Source organism: Cynocephalus volans, chromosome 3 (genome assembly GCF_027409185.1).
Source record: "Cynocephalus volans isolate mCynVol1 chromosome 3, mCynVol1.pri, whole genome shotgun sequence".
NCBI lineage: Eukaryota > Metazoa > Chordata > Mammalia > Dermoptera > Cynocephalidae > Cynocephalus > Cynocephalus volans.
In genome coordinates this window covers 32,455,271-32,471,181 of record NC_084462.1, presented here as the reverse complement: position 1 = coordinate 32,471,181, position 15,911 = coordinate 32,455,271, and the positions used below count along the sequence as shown (strand labels likewise).

The window sequence follows — 15,911 nt, the reverse complement described above, 5'->3', positions numbered from 1 at the left end:
AGTTTGGAGGCTCAGAGGTTAAAGGTAATCATAATGTAATCAAGGATAAGCCAAATACAATGCACTTGATTAGGAAATGCACTTTTTAAAAGCCAAACAACAAAGTGGCCAAAAATTAGGAAAGAACAAGGAGCATAAACCCCAGAAATATTCATGGCCCAGGGAAGACTGTCCAACTGAGCTGTAAGTGAAAAATGAGGGACCCCAAGTGGGCCAGAATGTGTAACCCACTGCGCCTTCCTTCTCTCTGCTCCAGGGTCTGGGGTGTGGTGCAAAGAACCAGGAGGAGTGAGCATTAAAAACAGAGTTATCTAAATAATGGTAAATTCGTTACCAAACTGAATGTGATTTCTTTCATTTTAATGCTATAGTCCAGCTGAAATATATTTCAGTCTACAGTGAGCTCAGCAGGTAGAAAAGGAATAACAGAGGAAATGCCCTAAAATCTTAACATTGATTATATCTGGGAATTGGGATTTGGAGGAAATTTTGTTTTCATCTCTATATTTCTTATAGGGTGTATGTATTGAATTTATTCTTTTAAAAAGATAGAAAAATTGGCAAAAACAAAAGGCTTTCCCCCCATCCTGACTTCCTCCCCATCCCACCCAGACTGCGATCTCTCTGGTAGCTCCAAGGCCACCCCACGGTACAGTTCTGGGGACATCAAGGATGTGGATGGAGGCCCATGGAGTGGGGTACACACAGACTGTGGACCTGTGCACAGCAGCCCTGGCCACCTTCTAGCATTTTCCCCCTTTTATTTTTTCTTTTTTGATAATTATTTTTCTTCTAATTATAAAATGATCACATAAACATCAGTGAAGATTGGGAAAGCATGGTAAAGTATCCACACAAAAACGGCCGTCTCACTGGTGCCCAGCCTGAAACAGAAGCTGGTCCAGTCTTACCAAGCCTTTTCCTCCTGAGCATTATAGTATCAGTATTTTTCTCATGTCCTTAAACTTTTGTACATACCATTTGTAATAGCTGCAAAATATTTCAAACCATGAATATATTATATTTAACTAATCTTCAAGTTAAAATCAACAATTTTTGCCCTAAAATATAAAATCACTGAGATGAACGATTTCGCTTTCAAATCTTTGTCCCTATTTCAGATTATTTGCTTGAGATACGAGTGGAGAAGAAAGTATGACTATCATCAAGCTTTTTAATACATGTGGTTGAAATTGCTTTTTAAAAACCTTGTTTCAATTTGCACTCTCACCGGAGGATATGTGATTTTTCATACTGCTGAGACCTTGCCGGCAAAGTAGCAACATATATTCCAAAAATGAATCTTTGTTCACTTGGCAGAGGGAAAAAAGCAACTTCAATGTATTTAAAAATTTATTTTCATCTCTTTGATTATAAGATAACTTTTAAATTTTCATGTGTTTTCAACCATTTGTATTTTTTCTTGTGTAACTGACCTTCCTGTGCTTTGTCTATTTTTCTCTGGGGAGGTTTTATTTTGTTTTTTCAATCAACTTTATTATTTAAACTAATTTACAGAGCTCATTATAGAAATTGGTAAAGGGCTACAAAAAATGATTACATTGTGTAATGTTGAGTATACCAATTATCCTGAATAAAGCACCACACATTGCACATGGGTATGGATATTCAGTGCTGTACTACACAGATATATACAATCAATTGTGTTTCAAAAAAAATCTCATTATATATTAATAGTATTATCCATTCATTTATAGAATTTGTGGCATACATACTTCCAACCTGGCATATTATTTTTATATCTAGTTGGTTTGTGTATTATTTTAATCTTTATGAGTTCATGCCCATTATCCATTTCTTTGCATTTCCTTGCATGGCTTTCACTCTTGACCCTTCCCCATTTGGAGCTCAGATTCATCTCTTTTTCCATATGGTTCTTTTATAGTTTCTTTTCTTTAATGTCATACTATCGTTCATTTGAAACATACTTTGGTATATCGTGAGCTGTAAGAAAATAAATTGATTTCCTTTCCAAATGGCTATGCAATTTTCCCAGGTGTCTTAGGAATAATCCATTCACTGCCCATTATTTTGCAATGCCTCCTTTATATTTGATCTTACTTTGATAACCAAAAAATATGCATGCTTTAATTTTGAAGAAGATGAGACAAGGCAGTTAGGACCTTATTAACGACTACTGCTGCATGCCAGGCACTGTTCTAAGAACCCTACGTGTCACGGCTCACTCTGTCCTCACGACAACCCTGAGGAGCAGGCACGTTCACTTCTCCCAGTGTGTACACGAGGGGACGGCAGTCCAGAGGAGTGACGAGGCTTGCAGCAGGCCACTTGGACTTGCATCCCGCAGCTGGCTCCTGACCACCACAGAGACTGCCGCTGCAGGAAGGGAGTGTCCCATTCCACATTCCACCACTCCACACCCTGACGGTTTTACCTGGGAATGATGTACTTTCTGTAAAAGGCATCAGACAAAGAATTGGAAAATCGATAGTCGTAGAAAAATGTAAACTCTCTAAGTCAAAGGGATTCTTCTTAGCTTTGGCCTGGTAGTCAGAGAGAGTCCCAGGCAGCCTGCAGCCAGCACGTGTCTCTTCCAGGGGACAGTACGGACTCCTTGCTCCCTGGCCTGTGTGTGTCACAGATTCCACCTCCAAACAGGCACCGCAAGGAAGGAATAACATAGGTAGATGCACAAGTGTTTATATGTAAGGAGCTCTCAGCAATGGCACTTACGATATTTTTAAAGTGGAAACAACACTGATGACTATGTTTTCAAGCAAAGCACAGTATACACAAAAAGTAAAACCATATGCAGCCATTAATAATGCTACAGAAAAGTGTTCAGTGACACAGGAAAATATTCTCTGTGTATTATTGGGTAAATTTTCAAATTATTAGGCCTTGTGGACAGCATAGTTTTAGTAAAAATATGTGTGTGTGAATATACATACACACGTGTGCATACATACACACATATACATACAAGCACACAGTGTCAGAATGCCTATGTCCAATCTTGGATTCATGACTGATAAGCTCTGTGACCTCAGGTAAGTTATATAATTTCTGTAATCCATGAAATGTTAATACTACTGTCTCATAAGGTGGAGCTGAAATGAATTCATAATTGAAAAGCACTTAGAACAGTGTCTGGCACGTTGAAAGCACGAATAAATGTTCATTGCTTTTATTATTTTCAAAATTTTCTAAAATGCATGTTTATGGTATTTGTAATTAGAGAAAAACCCATTTGTTTCCATGTTTAGCAAGTTGATATTATCTCATCACAGAAAGCCTGAGCTTTCCTTGACGAGAAGTGGCTGCGGCCCCCAGCACCGGGTGACGGGGGGCTACAGCCCCCACCTCTCTTTACATCCAACTTCCTGCTCCATGTCCCCACTTACAGGTCCCAGACAGAGCTCATCATCCACCACAGAATTCATCCTCCTTGGGCAGAGAAGGCCGCCACAGGCTTTTGTCCACCCCCCTTGTAATATTCATTACATCTGCTTCCCCCACCCCCACCAGCTGGAGGGAGCCGTGCTGTGAGGGCCTGCACCTCCAGAAAATAGTCTTGAATGAGTGAAGGAGTCAATGAATCCATGAATGACTCCTTCTTCCCCCAGCAAAGCAATCCACAGCATATTGAACAGCAGTCCGAGCAGCGCGCATGCTTGGTCGTAATTACCTCCCCATATGCAATGGTGTTATTGTATCTTCTCATTTCTGGGTAAACGTGGTCCAGGTACCACTGGAAATTCTTACACTTTAAACTTTTCCTTAATGCTCTTCTTTCAGAGACATCGCCTATGTCAATTCCTGGATTCTGAAAGTAGAGACAAGCCAAGCGGTGTTAGTGACTGTGGAGCTCTGGCTAGAGAGGGGCAGGGGCGGGGGCGTGGACGGTCACTTTCAGGGAAACCTGCAGAGGAAAGGTCTTAAGCCTTGTATGCTTACTCAGAAGGTTGGCTTCAGGAGACCTCCTGGAGTCATCCAGATCCAGACTAGAGAATCCTCTTCCCTGAGGGTGGTCAGAACATGCACACGAAGCCCCCAACAAGTTACCACCCTTCTCACCACTGTGTGAAAGCGTTCCTGGGACACGCAGGTGCCGACACCCTACATCCCCAGCTCCTTCTCTCCCACATTTCTTCTGTAACTACCAGAGCCAATTATTAGAGGAATTATTTGATTAAGACAAGAAAATAAATGCCTGCAGCCACCCCGTCTTTCTTTCCTTCACTTGTGTGCTGTCCCCTGTGTTGGCTCTTTGTGAAGTTCATTATATGCAGAAGTGAAAATAATTTTCCATTGCAAAGCTTGTAATGATGTTCTAATGAATAATTCACTCTGCTTTTACAGGAATGAACCTGTAATGGGCTGCCGTGTGCTGACAGGGGAAAGTAAGGTATCTGAGATATGACTCCGCAGACTCAGCCACGCGATGGTCGCGAATCAGCAGAGACAGGGTGCTCGCTCCCGGAATGCAGCGGCCAGGCAGCACTGTGGGGGCCTGGGAGAAGAACTCAGATTATTTCATCAAGATTTCTTCGACAGCCAAATGGCAAGTTTAAAGGAAAAGCTCTTTAAATGTCAGAGTTATTAAAATTCAAAGGCAAACCCGAGCAGCCATATGAATGAAAACAGTCATTTAAAAAAGCATGATAGGGCACCCCTGGCATTAGAGACCAGAGGCCTAAGTCACACTACCACCCCAGGTCACAACCCCTTCCCCACAAAACAGGAATAACAACAGCAACATCTATCCCACTGTCTTCACAGGGCTGTGGGAGGGCTGAGTGGAGGTGTGTGTAGGACCCTAAACAAGTCACTTGTAACCTCACAGAGCTTCAGTCTCCTCCTCTGGAAAATGGACATCATAACAGGTTCGTATCAAGCTAGCATTAGTTGAGCACTTCATATTTGATAAGCTCTGTTCTCAGCCTCCTTTTAACTTCACGGGAACCCTACGAGATAAATATTAACAATCCATGTTTTATTGATGAGGAAACTGAGGCAGACAGTTCTGACAGCTTGAGGTTGTTATGGGAACTAAACGAGGTAGTGCAAAGGAGGAATTCATCACATACCTGTACACAGTAAGTGCTCGGCACATGTGGCCTATCTTTACATAAGAACGATGTACAAAAGCACCTGTAGTTTAACAGCTGGGAAGGGCTATGTGGACATAAGGGGTTTCAGTTCATTAGAATGTATTTCAAAAAGTGTAACAACAGTGATGTAAGTTCTTCACTTTCATCCTCTTTACGCACAAGGCTTGCACACATTCAACCGTATTTTTGCCATCCTAGGCTCTTGCCTCCTGAAACACAGAGCTGCCATCTCTCTGTGGGCACCATTCCAGGAGACCCTCTTAGGGCATGGCTTGGACCTCTACGGGTGCTCTGGCTGTGAGGATAAAGGCACTGGTGGCTGAGGGCGCAGGTCACCGCTGTGCTATGGAGGATGGACAGGGCACCCGGGCCAGGCACCGTTCTAAGCCTGGCCCATGTGTTAGCCCACTTGGTTCCCACAAGCACCCTAGGAAGGAGGACCTGTGCTATCCCCATTTTATAGCTGAGGAAATGAAGGTACAGGTGGCCCTCTGTACCTGCAGGTTCAACAACCGCTGATGGAAATTATTGGGAAAAAAACAATAAAAAATAATGATACAACAATAAAAAGTAATACAATTAAAAAATGCAATATAACAACTATATTCATAGCATTTACATTGTATTAGGTATTGTAAGTAATCTAGGGATGATTTAAAGTATACAGGTGGATGTGTGTAGGTTATATGCAAATACTATGCCATCTTATATCAGGGACTTGAGTATCCGCAGATATCAAAATCCTGGAACCAACCCCTTGTGGATACCGAGGGACGACTATGCACAGAAGATGAGTAGATTTCATCAAATCTCATAACTAGAGAGTGACAGGACTGGGGTTCAGACCAAGCTAGAGCACGATGTGATCTTCCTGTGGGTTATAGTGACATGGGGATTTTCCTGGGTGAGATTCTAAGCAGAACGGGGAAGATGGACTCAGCAGACAGTAGGGACATATGTCCAGGGCAGCTGACACTCTGTGGGAGTGCATGTAGTGAGAGTGAATGAGGGGTCTGGTGCCAGCAATTTTGAACAAGAACCTTTTGGACACAGTGTATGCTCAAGAGCAGGGCAGCCAGATGGACACAGTAAGACACTTCCAATCTTTGTATGTGGATCTAGAGATTTCTGTCATGCCAGTCCTGGTGTAAAGCAGGGGTTCTAAAACTCAGACATCTGGGAACCCCCTCAAAATTCATGCATAATTTTCCAAGTATGAGCCTCTCTCTGGGGAGGCTTACTAAAGGGATGAGTGGCCTGGCACGCAGTCAGGACCACTGGTTAGGAGGCTGGGGGAAGGCTGAGGGCTCTACCTCCAGTGGCAGGTTCCATGCTATGTATACATGAGACTTGTAGTCATCCATCCAGACCTCAGCAACCCGGAGAGCATTCCTCTTGGTGTAGAAGCCAATGTTGCTGTTGTATGGTTTCTTCTTCCGCTCAATGTGGGCCACCCGGGAGCAAGGAAGGACCTCCATGCTGCCCCCACAGAGCCACACCTGGAGGTACAGAGACATCATCAGTCAGCAGAGAGGTTCCCGGAGGCCACCGCCCTGTCCCCTAAGCTCAAAAGCAATGGTTCAGCCAATTATCATGAGTGAGAAATGCAGTTTAATATACAAAGCCATTGAGAATTCAAGGCTGTTTTGTTACTGCAGCATAACCTAACCTAACCTGACTAAAACACATAGAAAAGAAGGTTTGGGAGGATTCTTACAGACACAGTAGGTCAGGATAAAATCCAGCTCTGGGTGGGAGAGACCCATAAACCTAAGGTGCCTATGGCAACACATGAGTTTTCTAAAGTTCTCAGTGCACCACTGGCATCCATGGAGGTTTTCTTTCCCAGCTGGCTGAAGCTGTGCCCAGCAACCTAGAATGGAAAATTGATACTAAGAAACAAACTCTCTCTGTTCACAATAGCACAAGATGTATACATTGTTAATAGGCTCTGCATTGTTAATATGCTCTATTTTGGTGTACTCAGGACACAGATGCCAAGCCTTCTGAAGGCATCCATCCTGATGCCACCACGAGCAGGCGTCCCTTGCTGTTGCTGGAATATTCAGATGGAAAGCTGAAATGATGGCTGTCTTCAAGGGATGCAGAGACCCAAGGAAGTGGGCTTCTCACACACTGATGGGCATGACCAGCCACAGGCTCAAAGGGCTGTGCTCCAAGGGGAAAGATGGACCAGCCAACCTCTGTTGGTCCAGACAGGAAAAACAAAGCATTTCTGGTTGTCAAGGAGGACTAACTGAACTTCCTGACATGAGTAGGGGAAAGAGGAAGAAGACAGAGAAGTTTCAGGGGCATGTGAGGCTGTTCTGCTGTGAGGGTACTGTATGCTTCATATAAGTGACAGCTTGTGGGTGAGCTGACCCAGCTCGTCCCAAGATGGGTCATTTTAAGCCATTCTACTTTTAGTCTCCCAGAAACCTGCACATCAAGGATGCTGGGACACTCCTGAGTGTTTACACACATCCTCTGGACATTTGCTGATTGAATTTGGTGGCAAAATGTGTGTGTGTGTGTGTGTGTGTGTGTGTGTGTGTGTGTGTGTGTGTGTGTGATCTTCCATTTCCCAACTTGGGCTACATGACAGGGAAATGATACAAATGGAAAACTCTCCCACAAGCAAGAGTCCTTACCTTGCATGCCTCTTCAAGGGGGAGAATGTGAGCTAAGAGATTAGTAAGGCATAGGTGGTCCAGACTTGTTTGATCTGGGACCTGACAACTAGGTACCCCACGTGTTGGGGCAGACTCAGCTAATGGCAGTGGAAGGAAGTCAAAACAGGGAGACAAAATGTGGAGAGACACCTGTGTTGGAGGATAAATCAAGGTAGCTGAATTTCAAGGGATGGGCAACATACAAAGATGCAGATGTTGCAAGATTCAGAGAATGAATGGAAAGATGCCCCATGTTCATGGATTAATATTAGAAAGACTTAGTATTAAGATTAAGACTTAATATTAAGATCGCCATACTCCCCAAATTGATCTAAAGAGTCAACACGATATCCCAGCTGGCTTCTTTGTAGAAATGAACAAGCTGATCCTAACATTCATATCAGAACACAAAGGACTTAAAATAACTAAAACAATCTAGAACAAAGTTGGAGGACTTTACTTCCCAATTTTCAAACTTAATACAAAGCTACCATAATCAAGACAATATGGCACTGGCATAAGGATAGACATATAGATCAATGGAATAGAATTGAGAGTCCAGAAATAAACCCTCATATTTATGGTCAATTGACTTTTGACGAAGGTGCCGATTCAATGGGAGAAAGAACAGTCTTTTCAACAAGTTGGGCTGGAACAACACCCAAAAGAATGAATATGAACTCGTACCTCACAAAAATTAACTCAAAATGGATAAAGACCTAAAAGTCAGAGATAAAATGATAAAACTCTTAGAAGAAAACAAAGGTAAATTTTTGTGACCTTGGATTAGGCAAATGTCCAATAACCAATGAATGAATAAACAAAATGTGGTATACCCATACAACAGAATATTATTAGGCAATAAAAAATGAAATACGGACACATGCTACAATATGGATGAATCTGGAAAACATGCTAAGTGAAAGAAGCCAGTCACAAAGTTACATATCATACGATTCCATTTATATGAAATGTTGAGAACAGGAAAATCCATCAGTGGAAAGGAGATCAATGGTTGCTTGTGGTAGGGGAGGGTTGGAGGAAGAGGGAGTGACTGCTAATGGGTGTGGGGTTTTTTTTTAGGGTGGAGGAAATGTTCTCATATTGATTATGGTGGTCTTTGCACAACTCCTTGACTGTACTGAAGTGTACACTTTAAAGTGTGAATTGCAATGGTGTGTGAATATCTCAAGAAAGCTGTTATAAAAATATTGAGAGACAGACAGACAGACATAAAGAAAAATCCACAGATAGATGGGGACAATGATTCAGGGGATGCGTCTCAGTTTGGGGAGGCTCAGGAGGACGGATGGAAGCAAAGCAGAGCTCTGTGGGGACTAGTTACAGAGCAGGGATCACAGATTCAGGTGCAGAAAGGACATCAGCAAAAGTCTAAAACCCAGTCATGGGCATGGAGGTGCTAGGTGGGAGCAGAACCTGCAGCCAGGCTGACTTGGTGCCACATCCTCTATAAGCAGTCCAGTCCAAGGTCAGGATAATCCCAAAGCCTGGGGTGTAGCCAAGCTCACAAGCAGGGTCAAGGTGCATAGCTGTTAGAAATGGAGGTGGGAGGGCAGAGGAGCCAGACTGTGTCAAATGCCGAGCCCCTTAAGCAGGTAATGGTGCTCCTGCCTGGGCACAGGCAGCTCAGCACATCTGTCCCACATGGCAGGGACACTGGCTCCTGTCCTGGGTTCTGCAGGCTGTTAGATGACATGAAAGTACGTCCTTCTGTGGGTGCAGCAAACCTAGAGTGAGTTACCAGGATCAGTGCTGGTATCCTGCTGCTGGCCTGGATACCTGTGACAGTTCCACCCCCTGGAGTGTATTCCTGCTACAATCCCTCCTGCCCAGCCTAGTTTGACACCTCAGCCTGCCACAGTGTCTCAGATTGGATTTAGAGTCCTAAGTTGTAGAGGATTCATAAAACATAAGTACTTCACAGGGCCTGGTTTTCCAAAGCCTTGCAGTTTCAAATTTTGACCTTGTGGAGGACAGGAAATTTTCCTCAGGCTATAAAGTCTCTGGTGTAAGATAAAGATTTGTGGCACAGCAAGGTTGCTGGCTCAGGGACAGACTAGTTACTGATTGACATGTAAAAGTTACTGGGAAGCTGCTGGAAGGAAAAGGAATGTTTGCTGGATCAAGCTTTTGTTGGTGGATCATTTAATTGTCTAAGGGAATGTCATCTGACTTGTTTTTACTGAATGTTACCAGCTTCTATTGTTAAACTTGTTAAATGGTACTTAGCAAAAACCCCACCTATGTCTAGCAAAAACCCCACCTATGTCTCTTCCTGTAACTTCTTGGTTTGAAGAATAAATGCAGGAAGAGAACCCCAATCTGGGGTAAATTTCCCAAGGAAGGAATGCCTCTTGCTTGAGGGTTCCGGGGAAGTTAACCACTTCGGGGCTTTTCACTGCTCAGAAGAGATGGACTTTGAGTAATCCTTTGTGGCTCCATCACCCAGGGGAAATGGGGTGACAAATCCCTGGGGGCAAAGCAACACTAAGTGAAAGTGACATCCATGGAGCACTCAAACTGCAAATCACTCTCGGAATATCAGAGAGAAGAGGCAGTTGCTATGGTCTGAATGTTCCCTCCAAACCTCACAAAGAAGTTCAATTGCCATTCTAACAGTATTAGCAGGTAGGGACTTGTAGGAGTGATTACGGCATGGGGTCTCCACCCTCATAAATGGATTAATGCTGTCATTGTAGGAGTGACTTGATTGCAAAAGTGAGCTCCTGCGCCTTCTCACCATGGGATGACTCTCGCTAGATGCTGACACCATGCTGTTGGACTACCCAGCATCCAGAACTGTGAGCCAAATAAACTTCTGTTCTTTATAAATTACTCATCTGTGGTATTCTGTTACAGCAGCAGAAAACAGACTAAGATAGCAGTTCGAAGCAAAATTTCTTTTAAAAAGAGAAAAAGAACACACACACACACACACACACACACACACACACACACACACACTGGGTGTGAGAGGAAACCAAACCCAGCCCTTGGGCCCTCCCTGAGAGGCAGCCTTGGCCCTGGAGCAGGTTCCAGCAGATCCTCTCTGTCCTCCTCTCTCCCATCCTCCACTTCCACAGACCCCTCCCTTCAGAGAGGCCAGTGTCCCCGCTCTAAACTGCTCCAGACCCCAGGAGCAGCCAAGTAATTACTGCCAAGCACCAAATGCCAACTACCTCATTAGATCCTTAGGAAACTGAGGGTCAGAGAGGTGGAGTAAGTTGTTCATAATCCCACAATCAGTGACTGTGGGCAGGAGAACTGTGCACCCAACCACACGCTGCAGAGCAGCAGGCCCGCCCTGCTGACGGGCACCGCAGGCATGACCCCCACCCAGGGAGAGCTCTCAGCCACAGCCTCGTCCTCACGCGGGTGTCTGGCTGCCGCCTTTGACCTGCACTGTAACCAAAGTGAGCGAGGATCCCGTAGGGCTAGAGCAGGGAGTGTGCACATTCCCCAAGGAAATGCAGTGGGTCTGTGGTGGCACCAGTGACACCCACAGGATTCGAGTCAAAGCCTCGTGCAGCAGAAAGCCATGTGGCAGCGTGCACCATGAGGGAAACCAGAGGAGTCATGGGCTGAGCGAGTCTCAGGTCCTGGGGGCTCTGTCCTGAGCTGGCTGGGGTGGCCATGGGCAGAGCTTGTGGACTGGCTGGCTCCAAGTGACAATGAGTTGATGCAACATCTGCCAGTGGTCATAGGACTGGCCCAGATGACAGAAGTGAAGAAATGGAAGGAAGTGGACTGAATGCTGTGAGCCTTAGCAGCAGCCAGGGCCACCGAGGGCACTCCAGAGAGGACTCTGACTCTGCTGAGAAGTCTAAAAGAAACAGGGCATGATCCAGCCTATCTCTCTGCCAGACACGAGCACCAGCTGTGAGTGTGGAGTACAGCCAAGCCCGAGGCAGGGTCCTGAGGACCCGTTCTCTACATCAGTGTTCATCCACCAAAATGCACTTCCCAGAGACGAAGAGAAAGTGATACCAAAAGGAAACTCATGGAAAAGTGGCAAGGAACTGATGGGCGTGTCTCTGATGCCAAGGAGGAAGAGCAGAGGAGCTGTCCCGCTGGAGAGCACTCCAGGCTGGGCACCTCACACAGAGGTGGGCGTGGACTCTCCAAATGGGCCAGCAAGAGGACACCCCAAGCCCAGGACCATGGGAGGGTCCTGGTGACCAGTGCTAGGGAGGTGGGGAGGTGGCCATCATAAATAGCAAGGCACCACAGTAGATGTGGTGAGCCTAAGAGCAGGTGTTCATTCATTCATATATTTTTCATCAAACAGTGACCCATTCAGGCCTCCTTGCCAGTGCAGGGAGCTGGGACAGGAGTGTCAACAGACAAGCTGCTGGTTCTCAGAAAGCTGACGATCTAGCAAGGGAAATGCATTAACTGGATAATCACAGGCAGAGATGCGCCATCACAAATGGAGCCAGATTAACTTCCACGAAGGAAAGCAACACGGTGCTGGGAAAGCCGGTGCTTCACAGGGACGTGGCTGATAGCTCAGAGAAAGCGTCCCGAGGAAGGGGCACAGAAGTGGAGTCTGAGGGCTGGACTGAGCTAAGTGGAGAAAGTGGATGAGAGCCCCAGCTCGGGGACAGCCACACAGTCGCAGTGACCCTGTGCAGCAGGGAGCACGGTGCGGGGATCATACTCCAAGATGGCAGCAACATCCTTCCCATGCTCTGCAGCAAAGTGACTTTTTGGCTCCTCCTATGAAAAAGCTGGTCCTCTCTCCCCTCCCCTTGAACCTGGGCTGGTCTCAGGACTTGCACTGGTTGGCAGGATAACACAGAAGTGACGTCTCACATTGTCCAAGGCTAGGCCTCAGGAGGTTTGTACTTCACTTTCTCCCCTCGGAATCTGCCACGCTGTGAAGAATCAGGCTGAAAGGTCATGGAGCCTAGGAGGTCCAGTCATTCTAGTCATCCTGGCTGAGGACCAAGGCTCATGAGTGAGGCCCCGCGGGACCAGACACCCCACCAATCTGCCCACTGACTGCCAGCGCATGAGCAGGCCGAGCCAATGCCACGTGAGCAGAAGATCCACCCTGCTGACCCCAGCCCACGCTGCCACACTTCAGAATTGTGTGCAAACTGATTGTTGTTTAGGCAACTGAATTTGGGCTTATACAGCAATAGATATAGGATGCATGTGGGACATTCAAGGAAAATGTGGTTGCAACTCAGTGGGCTCAGAAAGGAGGGCAGAAGAGAAAACAGGAGTGCGAAACCCAGCTGGAGGGGGTGGTGGGGTTGGTGCCAGGGACAGCCTGTGGGCCATGGGAAGGACATCAGTCATTGTTCTGAATGAGAGGCCACAGAGGAATGTGGCCTTGAGAAGATCACTCTGGCTGACGTGTGGAGACAGATGGGCAGCGGGAGGGGAAAGAGAGAAAACAGGAGGGTCCTGCCGTGAGGCAGGGCAGGAGGGTCAGCAGCTCTGTCTAGGCAGCAGAAGAGAGATGTGGGCAGATTTGAGAGACTGTTAATAGGCAAGATCGTCAGAAATGAACTGGATATGGCTGGGAGGGAAGAGCAGGGGTAAGAGTCACCCCAAGGTTTCTTGCCTGTGCAGCTGGACACTCAAAAGCATCATTCCCTGGGTCAGAAATCTTGCCCAAACCTGCCCAGGCCTCTGGGGTGTCGGAGGGAGGGAGGAAGTCTTAGGCAGGGCACGTCCCTTCTGCATCCTGATGGCTGATGCCCTGGAGGGAGAGGACACTGCAGGAGATGAATGTCACAGGGTGGGATTAGACTTCCACCACTCCTGAGAATCTTCAAGGGCACTCTGGTTTAATGACATCTTTTGATACACATTTCATTCATCCATTCAACTCATCTCATTGAATGGATATTTCACTAATTCATTCGAGTCTCAGAGATTATGGAAAGTATGTCACCAAACAAGGCAAAAGTTGTTTCCAGAACTACTCCTGGACCACTTGGCTGATGGTCTCCCTGAGCGTCCTCTGTATTTCCCCAGCAGGAGTCTCAAAGCTCTGCTTCAAGGGCAGAATGAGAAGCTGGCTTAAGTCACTGGTTCCCAAACCTGGCTGTGCCTCTGGATCATCACAGGAGCTCCTTAAAATGACAGACATCTGGATCCCACCCCAGACCTACGAATCACATTCTCCAGGGGTTCTCCATGTGACTGATGTGTAGCCACTTTTGGGAACCATTAGTCTAGAAGACCTTCAATGTCTTTTTCAAGGCTGATTTTGTGAGTCAGTTTTATAGAGACCGAAAGAAGCTTTGCAGGGGATGTGCCCTGCAAAGCCTCAGCAGCTAGAGAGTGGTCCCAGGGCCTCAGGAAGAGGCACGGGCATCTAGTGAGCATCTGATGTGCCAGGTACTGCCCCGGCCACTTTCTTTCCAGTGCCACTTGTCACCAGGTGACCTCGCAGCCAGACAGAAAAGTGAAAGAGCCCAAAGCTGCTGCCCTGGTGGAGGTGAGCAAAGAGGTGGAGGAGACCAGAAGCCAAAGCCTATGTAACTGCTTCACGTACACTAGCTATTCTCACAGAACGTGACCTAACATTTTTGATATGTCTAAAATATTTAAAGCACACCCTCTGCCATAGTTTTACTTTATCCTTTTAAAATTCCATGTACGTACTATCATGCTAATATATTTTACACATGAAAAATGTACTATATAGAAATTTGAAAATGATATAAAAACGTAAGTGCTAAAATATTCCTCTTTTACCCCCGATGGATCACCTTGTGTCAACCACTTTGGAAACCACTGCCCTAGAGTAAGCGGCCGTTGTCACATAATTTCACAGAAGTCTAGTATTCAAGGTCTGGTTTTGTCCCACCATTGTTAGAGGCCAGCTGTTTCTCAAAAGCAGCAGGGATTTGGAGCCAAAATAATCTGGTGAGGGTTTTCAAACGTGTCATTAGACTGAACAGGGGCTGCCATGACTACATGAAAGTCACTTTTCTGGAGATCTTCAAGGCACTGTCTGGGGGCTGTGCTCTCAGGAAAGATCCTGGATGCTGTTATAGGATGAGGCCCAGAGCAGAGAGAAAATGAGCCTCTCTCCCTATGCCCTGGTCACTCAGATTGAGCAAGGAAGCTGCATAAGCCAGACATCATCCCACATACCTCTTCCCTGGACACCAGCTGGCCTATCACGGAGTCCTGCAGGAGATACCCCTTAACTACAGCTCAGCTCCGTCCACTTCCTCCATGTCCACTGAGACCACCACACCACTTCCTCCTCCATCATCACACCAGTCAAGCTACCATCCTCTCTCACCTGGATTGTAGCCACCACTTCCTGACCCACCTCCATCCGATCTGACCTCCGCTCGGCAGCCAGAGTGGTGCCAGCCGACCATCCATGCCCCCGCATACTTCACTGGCTCCCCCTACTCTGAAAATAAAGCCCCCAGTCTTCACGTGCCCTGCCCCAGGTCCCCCAACCCACAGTCCTTCTTTCTAGTCTTCCATGTGCTCACCCCTGCCTGGGACGCTGCTCCCCGACCTGCCTAGTTAATGCCTACTCTGACTTCAGCCTCTAGCTCGAGCATCACTTCCGCAGGCAAGCCCCGGATAAAATCAGCTGCAATTTTGTGAGTGTGCTGGTGTGTGGGTGTGAGAATATTACTTTCTCTCTTCTTTACTAGGCTGTGGGCTCAAGGAGAGATGGAACCACATGACTCTCCACCCCTGGTGCCCAGCACTGTGCCTGGCACATCAGTAAGCATCAGGCGAGCTCTTGTTCTATGAATGAGCACATGGATGCGTTAATTAATGGAGGAGGTGGAGGGAGTGTATATGGAATGTGTCTGGAGAGGGCATGTAGGAGGGAGGGAAGGAGGAACAAAATAAAGAAGAAAAGGAAATAGACTAGGAGATACAACATGGTGGGCACAGAAAGGAAAAGCACCTCCACCGGGGCCCACATAGGACTCGGCACCAGCCAGATCCGAGTCCCCACTTCTCCTCCCACAGCCCAGAACCACCCCCTGCTTCTGAGAACAGTTCCTTGAACCCCTTCTGGTGATGCAAATCCCCTCTGCAGTGTGTCACCAGCAACCAGCCCAGCCCACCCTGGACCCAGCAGATGTGAAGGAGGGGCGTCCTCTACCACAAGCTGAGAGAT

At 46.5% G+C, this 15,911-nt stretch overlaps 1 protein-coding gene across 1 annotated transcript in view; it reads right to left on the bottom strand.

Annotated features, from left to right (window-relative positions):
- Positions 1-15,911, bottom strand: part of GALNT17 (polypeptide N-acetylgalactosaminyltransferase 17) — a 450,484-nt gene that overhangs the window by 27,804 nt on the left and 406,769 nt on the right. The window contains exons 7-8 of the mRNA XM_063089198.1: positions 6,410-6,595; positions 3,671-3,808 (exon numbers count right to left, since the gene is read on the bottom strand). Of these exons, the coding sequence (XP_062945268.1) occupies positions 3,671-3,808; positions 6,410-6,595 (324 nt within the window). The remainder of the gene's footprint in view (positions 1-3,670; positions 3,809-6,409; positions 6,596-15,911) is intronic.